The following is a 24,044-nucleotide window of genomic DNA, read 5'->3' as shown; positions in this document are numbered from 1 at the left end:
ATGCAAGATTTGAAAAACCAACGGCAATCGATCCAATCTTCTTTTGACAAGCAAAGTGAAAAGGCAAGAAGTGATTATCGGATGCGTTTAAATGCCTCAATTGATGTAGCAAGATTTCTCTTGACATCGGGATTTCCATTTCGTGGACATGATGAAAGTGAAGGTTCCGAATATAAGGGTGCTTTTCTTGAACTTTTGAAATGGTATGGGGATAGAAGTTTTGATGTGGGAAGAGTAATATTAGGTAATGCTCCACAAAATGATATGATGATTTGTCCGACAATTCAAAAAGATATTGTGGAGGCTTGTGCTAAAGAAACAACTAAGGCTATCATTGAAGACTTGGACGGTGATTATTTTGGAATATTAGTTGATGAATCAAAGGATGTTTCTCATAAGGAGCAAATGGCTCTAATTTTGAGATATGTCAACAAAAGTGGAATGGTGATAGAGCGATTCTTGGGTATTGTCCACGTAAATGATACATCTTCTCAATCATTAAAAAAGGCAATTTATTCTTTGCTTTTGGATCACTCATTATGTACATCCAAAATACGTGGTCAAGGTTATGATGGGGCTAGTAATTAATATGCAAGGGGAAATAAATGGTCTCAAGTCTTTGATTTTACAAGATACGTCATCTGCATATTCTATTCACTGTTTTGCTCACCAATTGCAATTGGCACTTGTAGGTCTTTCCAAAAAGAATTCGGATGTGGATAATTTTTTTTATGTTCTCACTAATATTTTGAATACTATTGGAGCTTCATTTAAACGCAGAGATTCACTTCGACAACATCAAGAAGATAAATTGGAAGAGTTGTTTAAATTTGGAGAAGTTCATACAGGGCAAGGTTTGAATCAAGAACGTGGCTTCCAACGACCGGATGATACTCGTTGGGAGTCTCATTTTAAAACCTTGGACAATTTCCTGATTCATTTTTCTTCAATTGTTAATGTGCTTAAGTATATGAAACGTGATTGTCCATATCATCTTGATAGATTTGCGGCGGAAATTTTTTTGAGCAAGATTAATGAATTTGAATTTGTCTTTATGTTGCACTTGATGTTTAAGGTGTTGCTATTGACGAATGAGTTGAATAAAGTTTTACAAAAGAAAGATCAAGATATCGTTAATGCTATGGGATTGCTTGACCTTTCAAAGAAACGATTGCAAATGATGAGAGAGGATGAATGAGACTCTATGATGGATGAGGTTAGCTTATTTTATGGTAAACATGGTATTTCAATTCCCAAAATGAATGAAGACTACTCTAATGGGAAGTCGAAGCGTAAGAGGTCCAATATTTCATATTTGTCTCACTTTCGTGTGAAAGTATTTTATGTTGTCATTGATTTGGCACTTCAAGAACTCAATAACGTTTTGATGTGGTGACTAGTGACTTGCTCCTCGGTATGGCTAGTTTGAGTCCGGTTGATTCATTTGCTAATTTTCACAAGGATAGGATAATGAAACTAGCCGAGTACTACCCAAGTGAGTTTGGTGATAAAGAGCTTCGGGAACTCAATTTTCAACTCGATGATTTTATTGTCTATGCTCAAAAGTGTGATAGCAAGTTTCTCAACTTGAAGGGAATCAAGGATCTTGCAAAAGTGATGATAGAGACAAAACTAGATCAAACTTGGTCACTTGTGTATCTACTTGTGAAGCTAACTTTGATTATTCCTGTTGCTACCGCAAGCGTGGAAAGAGCATTCTCATCAATGAAGTACATAAAGAATGATTTGCGTAATAGGATGGATGAAGATCTTTTGAATGGTTGTTTAGTTTGCTATATAAAGCGTAGTATATTTAAAAATGTAAGTAATTATGCTATTATTGACCGTTTTCAAAATATGAAAACTCGTCGAGGACAATTGTAAGTGAATGATGTTTTTGCTAATATATTACTATATAAAGATTGCTACTACCTACTTGCTCGTCAACTTGTTCTCACCGTAAAATTTATATAATTGAATTAATTGTCTATTTTGAAAATAATAATGCCCCATGTTCTTGAGATCCTGGATACGCCTCTGTCCACACTGAGATCCTCTTCACACGTATGAACCATCTCATTTCACTTTTCGTATCTTGTCCTCCACCCAAGTCTCTCCCAAATTGTTTTGATATCTTCATATCTAATTCTATCTCTCCTAATATGCCCTTACACCTATTAGAACATGCTCATTTCCGTAACTTCTGACTTTTAAAAATAAGAATTTTTGACTAGTTAATACTTTGTCCTATACAACTTAGTCAGTCTAACTATCACTCTATAAAACTTGTGTTTTAAATTTTGACTTCACCTTCTTATCACATAAGACCTCAAATACAACGCGTTCACCCTACACCATTGTCGTTAGTGACTTTCTTCTTTTTTAAATAACCAATTCAAGATACTTGAAACTTTCTGAACAGCTTTCCAATCAAGCTTTAGCTAAATCGAAAAAGATTAGATAAATAATTTATTTTTTCCTAAAGATAATAACTATTAACCGAGTAACCGAATTTCAACTTTCCCTCTCTTTGTCTAATGAGCAAATCCGTATAATAAGTGTGAGATATATGATAAACAACCCGCCAAAAAAAAACAACAAATATCTTTGTCAATTTCTATTACAGCAAATACAAACAAGAAAGCTCTCTACTAGCTTCAATTCTTCCCCAAGGCAATTTCTTAAGGGCATGGCGGCATCTACGGCGCTGCTAAGTATTGCTCCGCCGCAGTTCAACTCAACAGCAAAATCAAAGGTAACCCGAAAACCCCCTTTTTGTTCTTGCTCTCTAGATTCCTCAAATTCTGCTACTACTAGTTCTACTGTTAGTGAAGAGCGAGATAATACTCCCAAGAAATTTACATATACCAGAGCTTCTCCATCTTCTAGATGGCCCCACTTGAAATTCACTGACACCCATCAAAGTTCACAGCCCTCCCCGTTATCTGTTGCCGTCCCGTCTGTAAAAGATGTTGAATTTGATTCGGGAAGTGATGGGAATGTGGGTTGTTATGAGGGAAGAGGAATGGAGAAGGGAGAGGAGTCGTTGAACTCAAATGGGTTTCAACTGAATGATGAAACCCAAGAGGTTTTGGGTAGACCCAGCAGGACTAGGGCGAAGAAAATGACGAAACTTGCGCTCAAGAGGGCGAAAGATTGGCGTCAGAGGGTACAATTTTTAACTGATAAGATTTTGGGGCTGAAATCTGAGGAGTTTGTAGCTGATGTGTTGGATGAAAAGATGGTGCAAATGACCCCTACTGATTTTTGCTTTGTGGTGAAATGGGTTGGTCAATCTAGTTGGCAAAGGGCATTGGAGGTTTATGAATGGTTGAATCTTCGAAATTGGTATTCTCCGAATGCCCGGATGCTTGCAACAATACTTGCTGTGCTGGGCAAGGCCAACCAGGAAGCATTGGCTGTGGAGATCTTTATGCGGGCAGAGCAAAGTATTGGAAACACAGTTCAAGTATATAATTCAATGATGGGTGTTTACGCTAGAAATGGGAGGTTTTCCCGGGTTCAACAGTTACTTGAATTAATGCATGAGCGCGGGATTGAGCCAGATCTTGTGAGTTTTAATACTTTGATTAATGCGCGTCTCAAATCAGGCCCTATGACACCAAACCTGGCAATTGAACTTCTTGATGAAGTAAGGAGTTCGGGCACTCAACCTGACATAATAACTTATAACACTCTGATTAGTGCTTGTTCACGCGAATCAAATGTTGAGGAAGCTGTACAAGTTTTTAATGATATGGAAAGTCATAGATGCCAACCTGATTTGTGGACGTATAATGCTATGATTTCAGTTTTTGGGAGATGTGGAATGGATGGTGAGGCTGCAAGGCTGTTCAATGAACTGGAGGCAAATGGCTTTTATCCAGATGCAGTGACATATAATTCACTGCTCCATGCATTTGCTAGGCAGGGGAATATTGAGAAGGTTAAAGAAATCTGTGAAGAGATGGTGAACATGGGTTTTGGGAAGGACGAAATGACTTATAATACCATCATTGACATGTATGGGAAACAGGGTCGGCATGACCTTGCATTGCAAGTCTACAATGACATGACGTCTTCTGGTCGAAGCCCTGATGTAATTACATATACTATTCTTATTGACTCACTAGGGAAAGACAATAAAATGGCAGAGGCTTCAAAAGTGATGTCTGAGATGCTGAATGCAGGGATAAAGCCAACAGTGAGAACTTACAGTGCCTTGATTTGTGGTTATGCAAAGGCAGGGAAGAGGGTTGACGCAGAAGATATGTTCGACTGCATGGTACGTTCTGGAATTCATCCGGATCACCTGGCTTACACAGTGATGCTAGACATGAATCTGAGGTTTGGTGAGACCAAGAAAGCAATGTTGTTGTATCATGACATGGTGCGCAATGGATTCACGCCTGAACTTGCTCTATATGAATTTATGCTCCGATCTCTTGGAAGAGCAAATGAAGAAGAAAATATCCAGATTGTGATTAAGGACTTGAAAGAATTGGGTAATTTGGGTCCGCAATCCATTTCATCTCTACTTATTAAGGGTGAATGCTATGACTTTGCAGCCAAAATGTTGAGATTAGTCATTGAGGAGGGTTCTGAATTTAATCATGATGACCTGTTATCTATTTTGGGTTCATACAGTTCATCTGGGAAGATCTCAGAAGCTATAGAATTGCTAAATTTTGTGAAAGAGCATGATTCCAGGTCCATGTCCAAGAAACTTATAACTGATGCCTCAATAATTATTAACTGCAAAGCTCAAAATTTGAATGCTGCATTGGATGAATACCGCGAGACAGGTGATTCATATACATTCAGTATTTCTGTGTATGAGTCCCTCATCAAGTGTTGCGAGGAGGCTGAACTGTTTGCTGAAGCTTCTCAGATATTTTCTGATATGAGGGCCAAGGGTGTAAAACCTTCTCAGGATATTTGCGGGATAATCTCTGTCATTTACTGCAAGATGGGTTTTCCAGAAACAGCACATTGTTTGATTGACCAGGTGGAAGCAAATGGTATGCTCCTTGGGGACATCTCATTTCATGTAAGTCTTATTGAAGCATATGGTAAGCTCAAAATAGTTGAAAAGGCAGAGAGTGTTGTGGCAACTATAGAACATCGGTATGGTGTTGTGGGAAGGATGGCTTATAATGCATTAATACAAGCTTATGCTTTAAGTGGTTTCTATGAGAAAGCTAGAGCTGTTTTCAATACCATGATGAGAAATGGTCCATCCCCTACAGTGGATACCATAAACAATCTCATGCAAGCATTAATTGTTGATGGCAGATTAAACGAGCTGTATGTTCTGATCCAGGAACTGCAAGATATGGGTTTTAAGATTAGTAAGAGTTCCATTCTTTTGATGCTTGAGGCATTTGCTCAAGCTGGTAACGTATTTGAAGTGAAGAAAATTTACCATGGAATGAGAGCTGCTGGATATTTACCTACCATGCATCTTTATAGAGTTATAATTGGGTTACTGTCCAGAACTAAACAAGTGAGGGATGCTGAAGCCATGCTTTCTGAAATGGAGGAAGCTGGATTCAAGCCAGATCTTTCAATATGGAATTCAATGCTCAAGTTATATACTAGAATTGAAGATTTCAAGAAGACAGTGCACATATACCAGAGAATTCAAGAAGCTGGACTCAAACCAGATTTGGATACTTACAATACTTTGATAATAATGTACTGTAGAGATCGTAGGCCTCATGAATCTCTTTTGTTAGTGAATGAGATGAAAAGGCTGGGTCTATTCCCTGAGAGAGACACTTATAAAAGCCTGATTGCTGCATTTTGTAAGGAGCTGATGCTGGAACAAGCTGAAGAACTCTTCGAAAGCCTGAGGTCAGAAGGACATAACCTCGATCGTTCTTTTTATCACTTAATGATGAAAATGTATAGAAGCTCTGGAAATCATTCCAAGGCTGAAAAGCTAATAGAGAAGATGAAGGAATCAGGGATTGAACCATCTGATGCTACGATGCATTTGCTGATGACTTCATATGGTACTTCAGGCCATCCAATGGAAGCTGAGAAAGTGCTGAATAGTCTAAAGTCAAATGGTGTAAATCTCAGTACTCTACAGTATGGCTCTGTTATTGATGCGTATCTCAAGAGCAGAGATTACGATACTGGCCTTTTGAAGCTCAAGGAGATGATTGGGGAAGGTCTAGAACCAGATCACAGGATATGGACTTGCTTTATCCGGGCCGCTAGTTTATGCGAATACATTACTGAAGCCAAAACTCTTTTAAATGCTGTCGCTGATGCTGGCTTTAATCTTCCTATCAGGCACAATTTGAATTTAATATTCTTTTCTCTCTTCAAAAACTTCTATTTTGTGGGTGTGTGGGTGTCTTTTGAGGGATGGGTTTGCTATATTCTTCCATTTCCTCACTTCAATTAACTGTTTGTCTCATAATTGCAGGTTTCTAACAGAGAATTCAGAGTCTCTGGTGTTGGACTTAGACCTGTACCTGGAGCAAATTGAAACCGCAGAGGATAAAGCAGCATTGAATTTTGTAAATGCTTTGGAAGATCTGTTATGGGCTTTTGAACTCCGTGCCACAGCCTCATGGGTTTTTCAGCTGGCTATTAAAAGGAGCATTTACCATAATGATATTTTCAGGTACATTGACTTGGCTTGCAACATAATAGGGAGATCTATACTTGTAATCGTGGTGTATTTGATCTATAGCTTAGATATCCCACTTTTAAAAACTACATGGCATCTGGAAACCTCTTGATTTAATCTTTTTGTCATTTCTTTTGTATTTTTTTTAATGGAATGCACAGGGATCTTCCAGATGAAATTTGGTTTGATTTGCACCTCTTACTCGAAGAATCTGATATCATTTGTTGAATATGTTGTTCATAATTGTCTCTTTGAAAGATTAAAATGCCAGTTTTTGCATCTTCCTTTCTCCAGTTCTCCTCAAATCCTTTAGGAGTTCTCTTGAAATCAGACTCAAATTCCTGCTGGAATTGCGGCTGTAGACTTACTATTGGATAAGGGTTTCTTAGGTAACCATTACACTACCCAAATGGTGCATTATACACCGCTGGAACTCGATTCCCCCCCTCCCTCTGTGTGGGGGTCAAGAAACTTGGGTTCTAAGTGATTAACCCCCAGGAATCACACACTGAGGTAGGATAGTTAAGGTTTCACTAGCCTAGGATTGCAGCTTTTCTTTGGGGTTATTGCATACTTCTGAATGCTGCATCAAAACTAAGTTTCAATTTAAAGATTGTCATGAAATGCATGTCACAATCTTGATGTCCATGTAACGAATTAAGCAGACCCTCCTTGATCTTATTTTTTGTCTCTCCATTGAAGACCCTGTTTAAAATTGCTACTTGTGAATGTTGCATCAAACCTAAGATCAAGGAGGGTCTGCTTAAATCTTTACATGGACGTCAAGATTGTGACATGCATTTCATGACAATCTTATTTTTGAAGCTTTACTATTTTTGCATTTTTATCTAATTGATGTTCACCTTATTCTGCAGAGTGGCTGACAAGGATTGGGGGGCAGACTTCAGGAAGCTGTCTGCGGGTGCTGCTCTTGTTGGTCTCACATTATGGCTTGACCATATGCAGGCAATGTTTTCCTTTAAAAGCTTATATTCCATGACCGTATCCCAAAGGAAGAATACATGTTCAAGCTCTTTAAAGCTCCATATTTTCTATATAAAGATTTCTTTTTCAATTAGGGGATTTGTGAACTAGCTCCTCTCTGCCGATTCGTATTGATGAGTTCAAAACAAAATTGCTTAATTGCAGCATCATAAAACTTGAGTTGTGATTAAATGCACTGATCTTATTAGCCGATCCCTACAGCTATATCTAACAAACTTAACATTGACAAAATTCCGTTTTTGTTCTTTGAGGGGATAAAACGAAGTCTTGTTGCATTATAGTTGTAGCATAGCTTAATGAACTAATAAATATTTATTTATTTATGTCCATGCTTAATATATATTTGTTGTACTTTTTTTTTGTTGTGTTGCTTTATAAGATCCTTTTGATGACTTTACCATTGTTGTCAAAGTTTCCTGAAGGTAGCCCAAAGTGAACAGAGCTTGACATAATCTTACTGTTTCTGCAGGATGCATCCTTGGAGGGCTTTCCTGAATCTCCCAAATCCGTCGTACTGATTACTGGTAAATCTGACTACAACAGAGTTTCTTTAAATAGTACAGTGAAGGCATACCTTTGGGAGATGGGTTCTCCATTTCTACCTTGTAAAACTCGGACTGGAATACTTGTTGCAAAAGCTCATTCCTTAAGAATGTGGTTGAAAGATTCCCCATTTTGCTTAGATCTTGAGTTGAAAAATAGGCCTAGCCTTCCGGAGATGAACTCAATGCAGCTTATTGAAGGATGTTTTATTAGGCGTGGCCTTGTTCCTGCTTTCAAGGAAATTAATGAAAGGCTTGGGCCAGTAAACCCGAGGAAGTTTGCGAGGCTTGCTTTGCTGTCAAATGAGAAGAGGGAAAAAGTTATTCAAGCTGACATTGAGGGGAGAAGGGAAAAGTTAGCCAAGTTGAAGAGTACTGCTGTCACAAAGAGGAGGAATACAAAAAGCTTCAGGATGAACAAATTTGTCAGGGTGTCTGGTCCTGCAAAATGATGGCGTTGCCTGAGAAATTGATGCTCTTGTCCTCTGTGGGATCAAAAGTTCCATAAATCCCGAGTGCTATTGCATGTCAAGTTCCAGAATATAGTCTGAGAGACATTCTTTTCTTAGGATGAACGGTGTAAATAGCTGACTGAGGAAGGAGCATGTGGAGGTGTCAGTGTCACGGCGAATGCAAGTTTAATCAAGAGGAGATCACAAAACTTCAAACAATTCCAGAGTTGCAAGGGAAGTTCAATCAGCTAACCTAACAAAATCATATAACAGTTTTCCCTTCAGACGTTCTCTATTGCTGTCTGATTAATTAAACAATATCCGGAACTCCTCTCAGTAAGTTTCCCCACTGGTTCAGCACCCTCCCCTGCCCCAGCCCCCACCCTGACCCTACAAATATACCCAAATCTTCTTCAACAAAGACTCACATTTCATCATTGTTATATATTACATGCATTCCAACTTTGCTTCCAAGTCTTCTGCAAAAAATTTGATCCACTCAACAACTATTCTTGTACATTTAGAAATTGATTGATTTGCTTTTTCTCGCAGAGTCACTCTTTTCTAAGTTATCTGTGTAGTTCTCATTAACGAGGCTCAAGACATACATGTGGCCCCTAACTAGAGGTTGTCAACCTGATATATTGATCCCATGAGAGTCTTGCCCGTGTTTAAGGTTTAATTAGAGGAGCTTTAGAAAGCCTCAAGGGGATGAGCTCAAGGAATCTCTGCTTGCTTGTAAGTTATTACCTCTCTACAGCACTTGTGTTGCCGTGCAGAAACCTGATCATGCTCTACATGCAACGGTTGGAATGTGAAGTCGCCGTGTTATCTATGTAGGCATGTAGCTGCAGCCTGCAGGTTATTCTTGGCGATAGAGAGTAGAATTAAATGTTAGGCAGGGAGAAAACGCGCTAAATGTGCCGTTATACCTAGTTTTGGGCCATGTTTTATATATTGCTCATATGAAAACCAGTCCCCTTTTGTGTGGTCAAAGAGAAGCAAACTTTGACAGGACATGCCCATTGATCTTTCTCAGTTCTTTTTTCATATTCTTCTTGTTTGCTGTTTTGCTCTATTTTGTTTAGTTTCAGTTTGACTTTTATTTTTCAAGTTAAAACCAAACCAAATCAATTATGATCGGATTTTTTCTTCCAATATCAAATCAAACCAAATCATTAGGCAATTATTTTTTTCCGATTTGACTTGGTTTGTCGGTTTTTTTGGTTAGTTATATCTATTGCAATTTGAAAGGACATTGAAGATGTAAGTGCCAGGGAGATGCCCATGACCATGATTTTCTCTTCCTTCCAATGCTTTGTTGGGTGTGGGTGTGCAATACAAAATCAACTAACAAAAAAGTATTTATTTTAAAACAACAAACTAATTACTATATTATAGTTTGATGTTTTTCAAATCAATAATAAATATGATAAAACGAAATTGATATAAGCATAATATTATCAATAACAGTAGAAGTTAGTCTTGTGAAGCTAAATCGAGAGAATACTATGATATTATTGCACTTTTCGATTCTCAATAAAATTTCAATTTTATCCCTAAATGAATATGTCAAATAATGTGAACCTCTTTTTGTGGTCAATTCCGATGGCCAGAAGGCACATATAATTGAAATAAATCATGAAGATTCAATTATGAGATACACAAACATTTATGAAGTTAGCTCTATCAACTTATTAATCGCTATCTCATATCACCAATAAAGGGGAAATATGGGCCTTTAGACAACGATGAAGGTAGGATTTTTATTAAACAAAATCAAAATATAAAATAAGCACGAAAAGATTGTAGTATGATAAATTGGGCAAGGCAGCGAAGGGAAAAGACTAATTTTATTTCGCCTTATCATGTTATTTTTCACATTATTTCCTACTTTTATCTTGCTCCATCATCCTTTGAAATAACAGTAATTTAGAAAATGGAAAATTACATTGCATATAGAGCTAAAATTTTGGTTTAATAAATATATATACAAGTACTGACATCTCTTAAAACAAGTTGAAGGTTTAGTCTAGTTAAAATGTTGTGAAAGTTCCTTGAGGTCGCGAGTTCTAGCCTTCCGCCACTGGTCATCTCACCTATTGGATCAAATTTGGGTTTGCTTCCATCTAATGAATCAAAAATGCTCTTAACTTATTAAAAATAATTCAAATTTACACCTCCTTTTACCTATTAGATCAAAAATTCCCTTAATATATTATAAATGACTCAAAAATATTTTCTAATACTTAATTTTATATGTCAATAACTTTTTTTAATGTACTTTGGCAATTGATTTAGTTTTGTTTTGATTCGTAACTTTTTTTTGGAAAGTTTCGATTATTTGTTTCAGAATTTATTTGGTACTAAAAATACATATGAGTGAGAGAAAGAAAGGAGAAATCTTAAGAAGTGGCGTATCTGACTTGAAATCTATACAAAATTATTAATTAGTGAGATAATATATAATTATTTCACAAAATAAAGTGGATTAGTATATATGATTCTAATGTTAATGTGATTATGTAATTTCTCCTAACAAATGGCACTTGAATAACTAAAAGCTATGAGCAACAACCAAACCAGAAAAAGAAATAAGTAATAATGTGCCTTACTTCTATTGATGGAAAATAAATACTATGAAAAATGGTACTTCAATAGTTGAAAGCTATACCAATATGGGTTGTGGTGCACTGGTGGGAGTGTTTCATCCTTAACCAGAGGTCTCGGGTTCGAGCTCTGGGTATGGAGAAAATCCTGTTGGGAGCACCATCCCCGAATGGGCCCTGCAGAGCGTGATCTGGATACATTGGAGCTCAGAACACCGGATGGAAACCAAAAAAAAATAGTTGAAAGCTATGGGTAACTACAATACCAGACAAAAAAAATACTAAAATAAGTTTTAATTATTTTTTTTAAAAAATAAAGCAAATAATTTAGAATTGGTCACACAACCTTTGGGGAATTTTGACCTCGTCGATCACTAAGTCATGCTTTTGAGATTCATAAAAATCAAATTGACCTTATACATAAAAAAAAATTAATGAAGAAAATTTGAATAAATTCTATTTTGTCTCTCTAGCTTTATCCCCGCCTCTACAGGTAGACCAACTAGTAAAAGCAACCAACATGGGTTGTGGTGCATTGGTGGGAGTGCTTCACCCTTAATCAGAGGTCTCGGGTTCGAGCCTTGGGTATGGAGAAAATTCTGTTGGGAGCGCCACCCCCAAAATGGCCCCTGCAATGCGCGATTCGGATTTAGTCGGAACTCTAATATGGGCTTCCGGACACCGGGTGGAAAACAAAAAAAAATTAGTAAAAGCAAATGGTCTACCACTAAAAGTTGTTATACAATAAATATAATTACTTCATTTTTTTATTCATATTCTAAAACTATAGAAAATTATGGTTGAAAATGTTTTCCAAAGTTTATTTTAGGATATTAAAACTACTCATAGTATTTCTTTTTATTTTATTCAAATAGAGAAACCAAAATGCTACGTGCAACTTTGTAAAAGCAACCGGCCTACTTATTGACTTCAATTTTTTAATGATTTAATGGAATTAAAAGAGCTGACTAATTAGAAAAATGATATCATTATCATTATTAAATGAGGATTAATTATTAGTTATCCTTATATTGGCGGTTGCTCATTGACTTACAAAACCTTATTATTATTATTATTATTATTATTCATTTTGTTAAAGTACTAGTTATAATTACAGATATTTATATTTTAATATTTAGTAATTTGATATGATTTTTTAGTGGAGATAATATTTTTTCCAAATAAAGCATGCTACTATATGGCGTGACAATTGACAAATATTCTTTACAAAGAAAAAGAGAAGTAAATAGAAAGGAAAAACAAATAGTAAAGTCTAAGCAAGTAGAAAAGATATATAAAAATAGAATTTATTTTTATGTAATTGATCGAGAAATTAGTTACAAATTATAACTTGTTTGGATGATTGTTACGTGTTGTTTCATCTTATATTATATTTGATAAATGAAGAATTTCACAGCGGAGGTGACTTGAATTTTCAAATATAATTTTGGATAATTCTTCTTTTTTTTTTTTAACTAATTGTTGGAGTTGTCAGTTATGTCAGACGCAAAACTATTTAAATATTAAAATCGAGCCTTCGATATTGAATCTTCCAATTAGAATGTTCACACATTCAGTAGGAGATGACAATGTCTGATTGTGCATACACTAATATCGCACGATTTGTTTAGGCATGCGGGATGATGAATGAAGAATCTTACATTGAAGAGAATAATCCTTTCTCTTATGCTAGCTTTTTGGAGATGAATTAAATCCAAATTCCATTTTGTAATATTATTTTAATAAATATAATACTTTAGTAGATTATATCATTTTTCTATCACTACATAATATCACATATCAATTTAAAAAATTAACTTACAATATTATTAAAAAAACATTAGAATACAAAATAAAATTATTATTAAAAAGTTGAACGATTAAATTAAATAATAATCAAAGCATACACCAAATTCATCGTGAAATAAAATAAGACTTTTTACAATTTAACGATACAATAAAATTCAATCGGATAATCAAACAACCACTTCATTTAAATATAACAAAATAAATAAATACAATACATCTAATGATCATATAAATAACTCAAGTTATTAGTCGGATTTTAATACAAATACGAGTAATGGTTGAAAAATGAAAAAACTGGGAAGAAAAATTGATTTTTTCGTGAAAAAACAGAGACCATTACATTAGTGAAATAAAATAAGACTTTTTACAATTTAATGATACAATAAAATTCAATCAGATAATCAAACAATCACTTCATTTAATTATAACAAAATAAATACAATACAATACATCTAACGATCATATAAATAACTCAAGTTATTAGTCGGAATTTAATACAAATACGACTAATAGTTGAAAAATGAAAAATTGGGGAAGAAAAATTGATTTTTGTGAAAAAACAGAGACCAAATACTTCCAATCTTGAGATCCAATTGACGACAGAAAACAATAAAGAATCTCAATAATTTAGTCAAATTCAGATCAGATTATACACCATATAAGAATCATGCAACTTCTTCATCAATTTCTCTAACAATTTTGATCCAAAATAAAAATAAAAATGGCAGCAGGCAATGCATATCTGGGTTCATTGAAGCAGAGCTTCCATGAAACAAGCAAAGAAAGATTGTTACTACTCAGAAAAGGCTATTCAGACTTGAGTGTAGGTGGTGGTGGTAGTTCTTTTACTGGGAACGAGACCTTTCTAGAACGTATTCGTTATCGAGTTTCTGAGTACTGTAACAATGTCAAACAAGCTGCAAGTAAAGCAGTTAAAATGGGTCGTAGTGATCCGAGGAAGATTATCTTTTCTGCTAAAGTGGGTTTTGCTCTTGCCCTTGTTTCGATTCTCATTTTCTTCAAAGAACCCATACCCTATATTGGTAGCCACTCCATTTGGGCGATTCTTACTGTTGTCGTCGTTTTTGAATTCAGCATAGGTATGCGAAAATCTCGTCTTCTTCTTCTTCTTTGATTTGGGGTAGGGAAGGGGAAATACCGGAAGTGATTACAAGATGTTGAATTGAATCCAATCCGTTGAAAGTTCAATAGTTACAATCAACCAACTGAACTATTTAAATTCTAAGAAAATTTCATTTTTTTTTTTAAAAAAGAAAAGAAAATTGGGGTAGGAGAAGGAAAATAAGGGAGTGGATTGATTACAAGGCGGTGAATCGAAACCTGACCAATAAGGTGAAAGTTCATGTAGTTCGGGTAGCCAACCAACTGAGCTAACGAGGGGATCTCCTAAAATTTGTTTTTATGTATCAATTTTGCAGTTTCTTTTATGTTTTTTGGATTGATGGAAGAAAAGGGTTATTGCTAATTTGAGATTATTATAACTTAAATGTGTAGGTGCAACGCTTAACAAAGGATTTAACAGGGCTTTGGGGACATTTTCTGCTGGAGGATTAGCTTTGGGCATTGCTGAACTGTCTCTTATGGCTGGAGGATTTCGAGAGATTTTGATTGTGATCAGTGTATTTATTGCAGGTTCGGATTCAATTTTTAGAGTTTTAGTATACTTCAAGTTTTATGATTGTGTTTATGTATGAATCATGATGAAAAAGGTTATGTATTCATTTTGTCTTGTTTTTTCTGCTTCTCTTCATTAGCTTAGAGATTGAAAAAGTGAAGTGAGAATCAATTAGATCTAGCTAGAAACTATAAATACGTTGACTATATAAGTTAATAAATGTAAAAACAAAAGCCAAATTGGACAGAAAATGAAAGTTGAACCATATGTCAAGTTTCTAAATTTGATGCAACTTGAGCACTTAATTCGCATCCTTCTGTGAATTAGGCTTCAATCTTTCAACTGTTCAATGCAATGCGAACTGTTACTTAATTCGTGCTCTTAATAGGTTTCATGACTTAAGAATATTGAAGGGGGCAAAAGGCCAAATTTTCATAATCATGGTATGAACAGCTGCTTATGCAGAAAGGCGTGAACTTGCTTCTTCATATAATTTTGATTTTAGGATTCGAGGGTTTTCAATTTCTTCTTGGACTATATATATATATATATTTATTTATTTTCGGAATATTGGATTAGAAGGATTTCAAACTATAGGTGATTAGTAGCACAAATGGAACAAGGAAAGAAATACAGAGAGGGTCTTCTTCCAGCCTGGCAATTGGGTGACATGAACAGTAAACTGGAGAACGAAAAGATGAAAGGAATCTGAACTATTATCTCCTCAAAATAAGCACCTATATTAGGCGCAACTAAAGCATCAATGAAACTATGTAGACAAAGGCATAGTTCTCCACTCTTGAATTGAGTGAACCTCTTGACACATATATGCCCCTCGGGTTCCAACTTCATAAAAGAAGAATAAATCAGTCTAGTATCCTTAATAAAATGCTTAGGTTCAATAGCTTACTGAAGAACGTTGCATTAATTCAGATTTCAAGAAAATCACACATCTATAATAATTGTTCCAAAGGAAAGGAAAGGTTTTTTCAGTTTATCTTACCTCCCATGTGCCTTATGCATCAATATCACAGCCAGAATCACCATTTTTCTTCTTGTATCATACCTAAGCGTTAAATGGGACATTGAGAGGAAGAGTTTGCTTGCTTACTACATGATATAAAAGCTAATAATGGCATTTACTATATATGATTATATGTTCCAAGGCTAATACATACTATGATATCCTAATCTGTACTTTTCCTATAATATATACCATACTCTCTCTCTCTCTTTTGCTTTCTCTTTCTATTTCCTTGTACCTTTTGGTGAAAATATGCGTGTGTGTATATATATATATCCGGTAAATCACTTCTATCCTACTCTCATCTCTACCTTTCTCTCTTTCACTCAGGATTTTGCGCAACTTATATGAAATTGTATCCTCCACTGAAGGAATATGAATATGGATTCCGGGTTTTCTTATTGACATATTGTATAGTGCTAGTATCGGGGACTTCGGATTTTGTAAAGACAGCTGTTTCTCGATTGTTACTTATTGGGGTTGGAGCTGCTGTTTGTTTGGTTATAAATATATGCATCTTCCCTATTTGGGCTGGTGAAGATTTGCACAAATTGGTGGTGAAAAACTTTAAGGGTGTCGCTACTTCTTTGGAAGGTAAAGATTCTTTCATCTCTTATATTTAGGTTGTCTTGGGATAACATAAACATGATATGCTTGACTGATATCTGCCATGCTTCTTTTTTAGGTTGTGTCAAAGACTATTTGCAATGTCTTGAATACGATAGGATACCATCAAAAATTCTTCTTTACCAGGCATCTGATGATCCTATCTACAGTGGTTACAGGACTGCTGTAGAGTCCACCAGCCAAGAAGCTTCTCTGGTAATTCTATGTTGCTATTGATGCTTAACTGTGAATATGTTGTATTTCCTCCATTCCAAGTTGAATGTCCCATCTGGCACTATATTATCCTAAGGTCTGAAAGTGTTCAACTTTAAATGGGTATCATGTGGAGGTTAGTAAGTTTTGTATACTAATAAATCAAAGAATAAAAGTAGAGCACATATAACTAATAGTTGAGGCTGATAAGTTTTGTGTATCAAAGAAATCAAAGAATAAAGGTAGAGCACGTGTAACTTATAGTGTAGCTTTACAATATTTTGGATGGAAAGAGAAAAAAGAAGAATTTGGACATTCATTAGGGATGGTGGAACAAAATCTGTTTTCTTGGGTTGCTAATTTTGGTATCTTGGTTCAGTTAGCTTTTGCTGTGTGGGAACCCCCTCATGGACGATACAGAATGCTCAATTATCCTTGGGGTGAATATACTAGAGTCAGTGGTGCACTACGACACTGTGCTTTCATGATAATGGCAATGCATGGATGTATTCTTTCGGAAATACAGGTATAGCTTTTTCTAAAAAACTCAAACTTAGCGTAAAGCAATATGCTGCACAGATTTTTTTGTTATTTTATATTCCATACGTTTGAAGCCTAACTCATACCTGCCAGTTACTTTCTTTCTTTTTTCGTTTTTAGTCTGTTATAGAATTAGGCAGCTTGAATAATCATTAATCAATAGGAATATTTTAGATGTATAGTAGATAAGTACTTAAATTAATCAGCATATGTATAGGAGAGATGTACTTGAATTAATCAGCATACTCGACGTGTGCAGTTCTACGTAACCTTTTTATTTTTTTGATAATGGTGGTGTTGGGGTTTACTTGCTTGCACCTCTATTATTCCACCGAGTACCTGCTACTTGGTAACGTTGCCACCAAGGTTTAGGAAGATGGAAAGAAATCACCTAACCTTTTTTTGTCACTGCTGGGGTTGAACCCTAGTCTCCAAGGTTTTCACCCACTATATTAACCGCTAGACCACACCTTTTGGGAACCATAATTAGGAAATGGTAGACACATAGGAACTATGCTAAAGTTAGTACCTGTTAAGGGATTTGCACTCCCTCTATGGTAAAACACGAAAGGTGTGCGCAGAACTATTAATTAATTTTTAATCAGATGAAAACTCAATTGATTCTTCAGTACTAATTTTCGGAATGTTGACATATCAGATTAGTTAGTTAAGTAATTGACAGGTCTCATTTGTTTGACTAACCTATTTGGCTTTGGGGATAAAAAGTCAACTGTGGAACTGCAGTTTTGGTTTGCTATATATATTTCATAAAATGTTCAAACTTTTCTCCTTTTTTTTTGTAATTTTACGTAGTAGTCAAATATCGACCTTCGTGCCCTTCACAAAGATTAACACCATGCCACTGGATTGTTTGATAAATACAACAACATACCTAGTGAAATCCCACAAGTGGGGTTTGGAAAAGGAGGTGTACGCAACCTTACCCCTACCTTATAAGGGTAGAGAGGTTGTTTCCGATAGACCCCACTTTAGGAGTGCTTAAACCTTGAAGCTGGTTAACTCTTAGGTTGGACGTTTGGCCCTTAATACAAACACCTTAGGCCCTTAATACATCCGTGGACACTGTCTTTAAGAGGGAAGCACTAGCTGGACAGTAGAAAGAGTCTTTTCCTTCTTGAGGATGGCAGGAAAGGAAACATAAGGGAGGGTTAGAATCACCACTAGCATGGCCAACTACACCAACTCCTTAATTTAAGGATATTTTATGGAATTAAATAAGAAGTGTAATAAATAAGCTACTTTCTTTGGGATCTTGGGCGGAGAGCGGGAATATAACTAGCATAGAAAGTGATATAAATTACGAACAAAATATGTGAATGAATGTGTTAATGATCAGGAATAATAAATGAGAAATTTAACTTAAGAAAACCAGTCACTCCAAACTTTGAACTCCATCTTGATATCTTCTTAATTAGAAATTTGAACTGGTTGAATTTTTTTCTTATATTACATATGTAACTTCTCTTTTTTCTTCATAAGCACCTTTCTTTGCTAAATCCCATGCTTTAATTGCACTAAATGCCCCAACTGGTCTTGGTGCTTTTCACCTTTGATAACTCTAGTCAGATCTTATCAATTGTGTATCATTTCTAACTGCCAGCTTAGCTGAACACCCTTTCATTTTGGCTATAACTTGATCATCTTTTACGCAAATAAGTATCCTTAAAATGTTGAGATGACTTTTGTCCTAGTGTATTTTATTACTTAAACAGTTTGAAGGAAGCTTCTCAAGAAGTATTTATATAGAAAACCCTTTAATGTCAGCTTCAACTTAAGTAACATGACAAAATTTCATCTAGCGTGATGGCAGTTCACCAAAGCATAATATATATATATATATATATGTTTATATCCATTTTAGTATCATTTCCTCTAAATAAACTAAAAATTCAAGAATCTTTGTCTATTCATCAGTGACAGCTAGCTGCATAAAATACATAAAACTGATTTTGGAGCTATATATATTTCCTGTTTGCACTTGTTATGGTTCTTGATTTTAGATAAAAAAATTCATGCCCTCTTCATGCATTTTTTTTTCTTTCTTGTAGGCAGCATCTGAATTGAGGCGGACTTTTATGAAGGAGATTCAGAGAGTTGGGACTGAAGGAGCTAAAGTGATACGACTGCTTGGGGAGAAAGTTGAAAAGATGGAGAAACTAAGCCCCGGAGATCCTCTCAAAGATGTTCATGAAGCTGCTGAGGATCTCCAATTGTTGATTGACCAAAAATCTTATCTTTTGGTTAATGCAGAGAATTGGGAAAGTTCAAAAAGACCTAAGAAGTTTGAAGATCCTGAACGCCTACAAGAACTTAAGGACAATGAACCTAAACCAATGGTAATTAACTCCCTTAGTGAAGCTACTCTCCATCTAAGGTCTGCTCACACATTGAAACACATGGATACTCTTAATCCAAATGTAAGTGTCAACTTTTCTACTTCACAATGGGGTTCCTCAGCAGATGTATTCACGCAGCAGACAATGTGGCCTTCACGTCTTTCACTCATTGGAGATGTGATTTTAAACGAACGTGAAGTACGGACTTTTGAAAGTGCTAGTACATTATCACTGTCAACATTTACATCCTTGTTGATTGAGTTTGTTGCAAGACTTCAGAATCTTCTACATGCATTTCAAGAGCTCAGTGAAAAGGCAAAATTTAAGGAACCTGTAGATACTAAAGAGGCAACTACTCTTTGAGGCAGGTTATGTAACCATTCCTGCTTCTATTATCGAGGTAACCTTTCCTTCTGCTATTAACAATCACAAAGATGTTATCGATCATGTCAGGTTTTGGCTTCGAATGAAAACTATTCTCTTGAAGATGTTTTTGAGATGATTATGTATACTATAATTAAGAATTGTAGAAATGTCAAGAAAAGGTTTCTGTTCTGCAGCATGTTTTCAGAGCTGTGAATCCAATAGATAAAAATCTTCTTGACCCAAAAAGTTTATTAGTGCATGAAGAAGAGTACATGTATATGTACATTATAATATTTGTACTTGTTTCTGCTGAATCTGTAAAGCATTCAAGATCTTTAAAGGACATTAGCTGGATAATATGGTCTTGTCATGATACGCAGATTGCATCTCTAAAAGATGCTTTCAGAAGGACTTGCATGAATAATAGTAATTTATTGAAAGTCATTTGTTTAGCATTCTAAGTTTTTCTTGCTTCCATACCACCAGTGGTGGAGACAATATTTTCACCAACAGGGTTCAACATCTATTATATGGTTTTTCGGTAGAGGGTGTTTGAAAGAACATCCTAGCTTATTAACTCCACCAAAGAAAGTTCTGAGGCTCAATAGTCAATACCATTACTTTTTCAGCTTGGAAATCAATGAGATCATCAAGCATCTCTTTAAACATGTAGAAATTAGAAACCCTCATGAGAAAAGAGGTCATTTTTTTGTTCACCCTAGTAGCGTTTAATAGATACAAGCATTAGTTGAGGTGTCAATATGAAAATTAACAAGTGCACATTTGGGCTTGTACTCGAGAATTAATGTAATTCCTTTTTTCGGGTACAAGCTCAAATGCATGTTTGTTAATTTTCCCTGACATTTAATATACTAACAGAAAGTATATTAAGTGCAACGCAAAAAGTAGAATTATTTTCAATATTGTCATCTTTTTGGAGATATACTCAATAGGGAAAGCATATTCTTTGACTTTTATAAATTTAATAATATAACTTATAGTAATATTTTGCAGAAAGAAAAAATCCATAAATATTGTTCATTAGTTAGCCCAAGGACAAATATTAATTACAATTACGAATTTTAAAGGGTTGCTTTATTCGTAATAGTTAGTCAGCAATGGGTGGTGTTGGTTCACGTAGGAAGCAGCCCCCACGATTTTTCAAGGCTATGTTTGTTTGAATTTTTTATAAAAATAAAACAAAAATGTGTGTGTGATTTTTGCACGAGTTTCACACTCCATTTTTCAAATCTATCAATAATACAACTTTTGTAATAGAATCTAATTAAATTCGAATTCGTGCTTGAAAGTCTAACAAATTCGAATTCTTCACTATATTGATAAAAATTGCAACATGATTTTTTTTTAACTTCAGAGTCGTAATTACAACACTCAAGCTATTGAAATTGAAATTACAAGTAATTAAAGGACACAAATAAGAATGAAAACGAAATATTTAGGCTCTAAGAAGGGAGATGAGAGGAATAAGATTCTCTATCTTAACAATAGGTATAATTCTTGCATCACATATCAGTTACCATTAACTCTTTTGATTGAACCGTTTCCGTGCCCCACTATTCAACCTAAATCTCAAATTAACTTAATTCTTCTGTTTGTTTTTGCCTCAATAGTTCTTGTCAGCCCAATAACTATTTGTGTGCCCCTGATATCCACATTGGATTGGACTTGATTCATAATAGGATTCCAATAGCGGCGATTTCATATCCAAACTCTACAAAAGCAAGATAAAATTGATTTATTATTTTTACAATTAATTTCTTTTTCAAATGTAAATAAATTTGTAAAATTCTCAAAAAAATAATCCTAAAATATCTTGCTACGAGTAAACGTGGAACGATTTGGCATAGATTGATACCGACACCTCAGAATTTGATAACCTCGTCTACATTAACAATTACTTATGAATCCTTTTCGGTTTACACCCATTATCTCTAATCCTTCAAATCTTTTTTGTGGAGTTGATAAATTATATGCCCTTTGGTTGAATCACAAGGACTTACTTCAATTTTGACTATCTCATATTGGGAATTTGCTCTACACTCTATCTATAAAGAGGTTGGAGCTATTGTGGATAAGTAAACTATAACTATTTTTGTTTGCTTAAACTAGTAAGACTATTTTTCTTAATTATGATTTCTTAAGAAAAGTGTAATTAGCTTTGTCTTTTAATTTAAAAATAAATAAATTAACAACTAATATCGAACAGTAAGAACAATTTCTTAAAGAACATGTAAATTAAAAATGTGACAAGAAAAATGGTAAAGCGGACAATTTAATTCCAGTTAGTCCTTCGATAAGCTTATTTTTTATTACGTGTCTTATTTTTCATTGGGGGAATAGTTATGAGCTTTCTGCCTCCATATTTATTAAAAATGCAGTGTCACACATTAATGAACAAAAATAAATTTTCTGATTTCTTCCCCTCTTTTCTCTTCTCTTTTATTTTCCTTTATAGGTTAAAAATAACAAATAAAAAAAAATATTTTAAAATAATAAACGAATAAATATGAACAGGAAAAAATAATTGACCGAAAATATTCGAACAAGAAATATATCTCAACTATTTAGAATTGATGTCTTTGAAGTTCAATTTTTGTTCAAAAATACTAAAAACTTGGGTAAATCATATTTTATACGATTATATATAATTGGGAAAAAGGTCTGAAAAATACTTTAACTTTGGCCGAAATTATTGTTACGATACAAAACTTTATGGAAGACTTTTTACCTCCATGTACTATTTAATAGTGTATTTAGAAGGTATATATGTGTCCACGTGGGCACATTATTATTTATAATTATGCAATATTTATGATGTCCACGTGGGCATATATATACATTTAAAATACACTATTAAATAGTGTAGGGGGTAAAAGATCATTTCCAAAGTTTGGTATCGTTACTGCAATTTCGGTCAAAGTTCGATTATATTTCAGACCATTTTCCCTATATAATTTATTGATTAGTTTATATTAATAACAAAGATTGAATGGTTTTCATAGAAATATTTCAAGAAACCTTAATATGATATTATATATTTTAGCATTTAATTTTTTTAAAATCGAATATCATATTAGTAGCGAAATTTTTAATTTCGATACACTCAATTGTATTTATCAAAGTATACAAACATTAACTAGGATTCTCTAAGCTATGTGAGCTTCAATTTTTTATGACATATTAATGTGTCATAATCATAGTCTATTTCTACTTGCCGCTATATTTTAATACTTTTAAAGAAACTTCGTCTAGTGTTATGGATTAGATTTTGGATCAAATTACTCATCCAATTTCAAACCTACCCTAATATACACTATACACTATAGTTGGTGAATATAAGTTTTCAAAGTTGTTGAAACTATTTTCCGGTCCCAAAAATAATTATTCTCACCATCCCAATATATGTGAGTATATTTGACTAAATATATAATTTATAACAATTATAATAGTAATAATAATATATTTAGTGTGATTTTATAAGTGTGATTTGGAGAAATTGATATATCCGTAATTATATATTTTTATATCTTATATTGTGTAGGTGGAGGGTTTATTCAGATAAATTTCTGGCTCAAATAAAATATATCAAAATACTAGATATATAATCTAATGAGAAAAAAATATTCTACTCATTTCAATTTAAAACATTTAGTAATTTGATTAGATATAGAGTAAGAAACTATGAAAACTTTTCAATATTGATATGTGTAATATCTTTACCAAAATGATCAAGCCATGCAAAATGTTGAGATTAGAGAATTATCAAATATAAAAAGAGTTATTCTTTTCAAAATAATTTTTTTTGAAAAACAAGATACTTAAATTGAGATGAAAGAAATACTCTTTTCATTCCTTTTTACTCCTCTTTGAGAAATCATTTAGGAGTATTGAGTTTTTCTTTTACTAAAATTAAAAGTTATCTATATTCACAATATAATTTTGAAATTTAAATTTGGCTATTAATACTCGAAATAGTTTGAGATATATTTATTTATTTATAATTATAAAATTGAAAATAACATCTTGCTTTGATTTCTTAAAATATATAATTAAATTATTTTTAAATATAATAGATTAAAAAGAAAAGAATATGATGCAATTTGAGACAAAATGTATGTTACTCCTATTTACACAAAATTATTACCCTTATATAAGTTATATATATGAATTTAATGCTTTTATTTTTTGGGAAAACAAATCAAAGAAATTAAATTCACT

At 34.1% G+C, this 24,044-nt stretch overlaps 3 protein-coding genes across 4 annotated transcripts; all 3 read left to right on the top strand.

The window, feature by feature from the left end:
• Positions 1 to 1,198, top strand: LOC107060678 (zinc finger MYM-type protein 1-like). Its single transcript, XM_015308832.1, has 2 exons — positions 1 to 580; positions 693 to 1,198. The coding sequence occupies exons 1-2, from the start codon at positions 1 to 3 to the stop codon at positions 1,196 to 1,198; spliced, it is 1,086 nt and encodes a 361-aa protein (XP_015164318.1).
• Positions 1,199 to 2,601: 1,403 nt separating this feature from the next.
• Positions 2,602 to 9,697, top strand: LOC102601031 (pentatricopeptide repeat-containing protein At3g18110, chloroplastic). 2 transcript variants are annotated; one of them, XR_367344.2, is made up of 5 exons: positions 2,602 to 6,303; positions 6,440 to 6,640; positions 7,522 to 7,612; positions 8,121 to 8,981; positions 9,198 to 9,697. XR_367344.2 is itself a non-coding variant. In XM_006347492.2 (4 exons), the coding sequence occupies exons 1-4, from the start codon at positions 2,690 to 2,692 to the stop codon at positions 8,643 to 8,645; spliced, it is 4,431 nt and encodes a 1,476-aa protein (XP_006347554.1). In that variant the 5' UTR covers positions 2,602 to 2,689; the 3' UTR covers positions 8,646 to 9,697. The 2 variants fall into 2 exon arrangements, 1 of the variants encoding a protein (XP_006347554.1); XM_006347492.2 differs by having other exon boundaries at positions 8,121 to 9,697.
• A 3,867-nt stretch (positions 9,698 to 13,564) lies between these two features.
• LOC102600681 (aluminum-activated malate transporter 4-like) lies at positions 13,565 to 20,246 on the top strand. The gene is made up of 6 exons (XM_006347491.2): positions 13,565 to 14,163; positions 14,579 to 14,716; positions 16,054 to 16,317; positions 16,409 to 16,545; positions 16,922 to 17,068; positions 19,152 to 20,246. The coding sequence occupies exons 1-6, from the start codon at positions 13,785 to 13,787 to the stop codon at positions 19,800 to 19,802; spliced, it is 1,716 nt and encodes a 571-aa protein (XP_006347553.1). The 5' UTR covers positions 13,565 to 13,784; the 3' UTR covers positions 19,803 to 20,246.
• The last annotated feature ends 3,798 nt before the right edge of the window (positions 20,247 to 24,044 follow it).

Source organism: Solanum tuberosum, unplaced genomic scaffold, assembly GCF_000226075.1.
Source record: "Solanum tuberosum cultivar DM 1-3 516 R44 unplaced genomic scaffold, SolTub_3.0 scf00093, whole genome shotgun sequence".
Taxonomy (NCBI): domain Eukaryota; kingdom Viridiplantae; phylum Streptophyta; class Magnoliopsida; order Solanales; family Solanaceae; genus Solanum; species Solanum tuberosum.
The sequence above is the reverse complement of the archived record's forward strand: the minus strand, read 5'-3'. Positions and strand labels throughout refer to the sequence as shown.

Excerpts from the sequence above, each read along its gene's own strand:
- LOC102600681 (XM_006347491.2), top strand. The coding sequence starts at position 13,785 with ATGGCAGCAGGCAATGCATATCTGGGTTCATTGAAGCAGAGCTTCCAT. Across the intron at positions 16,318-16,408 it reads TGTCGCTACTTCTTTGGAAG|GTTGTGTCAAAGACTATTTG; the intron begins GTAAAGATTCTT and ends CTTCTTTTTTAG. Across the intron at positions 16,546-16,921 it reads CCAGCCAAGAAGCTTCTCTG|TTAGCTTTTGCTGTGTGGGA; the intron begins GTAATTCTATGT and ends ATCTTGGTTCAG.
- LOC107060678 (XM_015308832.1), top strand. The coding sequence starts at position 1 with ATGCAAGATTTGAAAAACCAACGGCAATCGATCCAATCTTCTTTTGAC. Across the intron at positions 581-692 it reads TCAAGGTTATGATGGGGCTA|GTCTTTCCAAAAAGAATTCG; the intron begins GTAATTAATATG and ends TGGCACTTGTAG.
- LOC102601031 (XM_006347492.2), top strand. The coding sequence starts at position 2,690 with ATGGCGGCATCTACGGCGCTGCTAAGTATTGCTCCGCCGCAGTTCAAC. Across the intron at positions 6,304-6,439 it reads GGCTTTAATCTTCCTATCAG|GTTTCTAACAGAGAATTCAG; the intron begins GCACAATTTGAA and ends TCATAATTGCAG. Across the intron at positions 6,641-7,521 it reads TACCATAATGATATTTTCAG|AGTGGCTGACAAGGATTGGG; the intron begins GTACATTGACTT and ends CTTATTCTGCAG.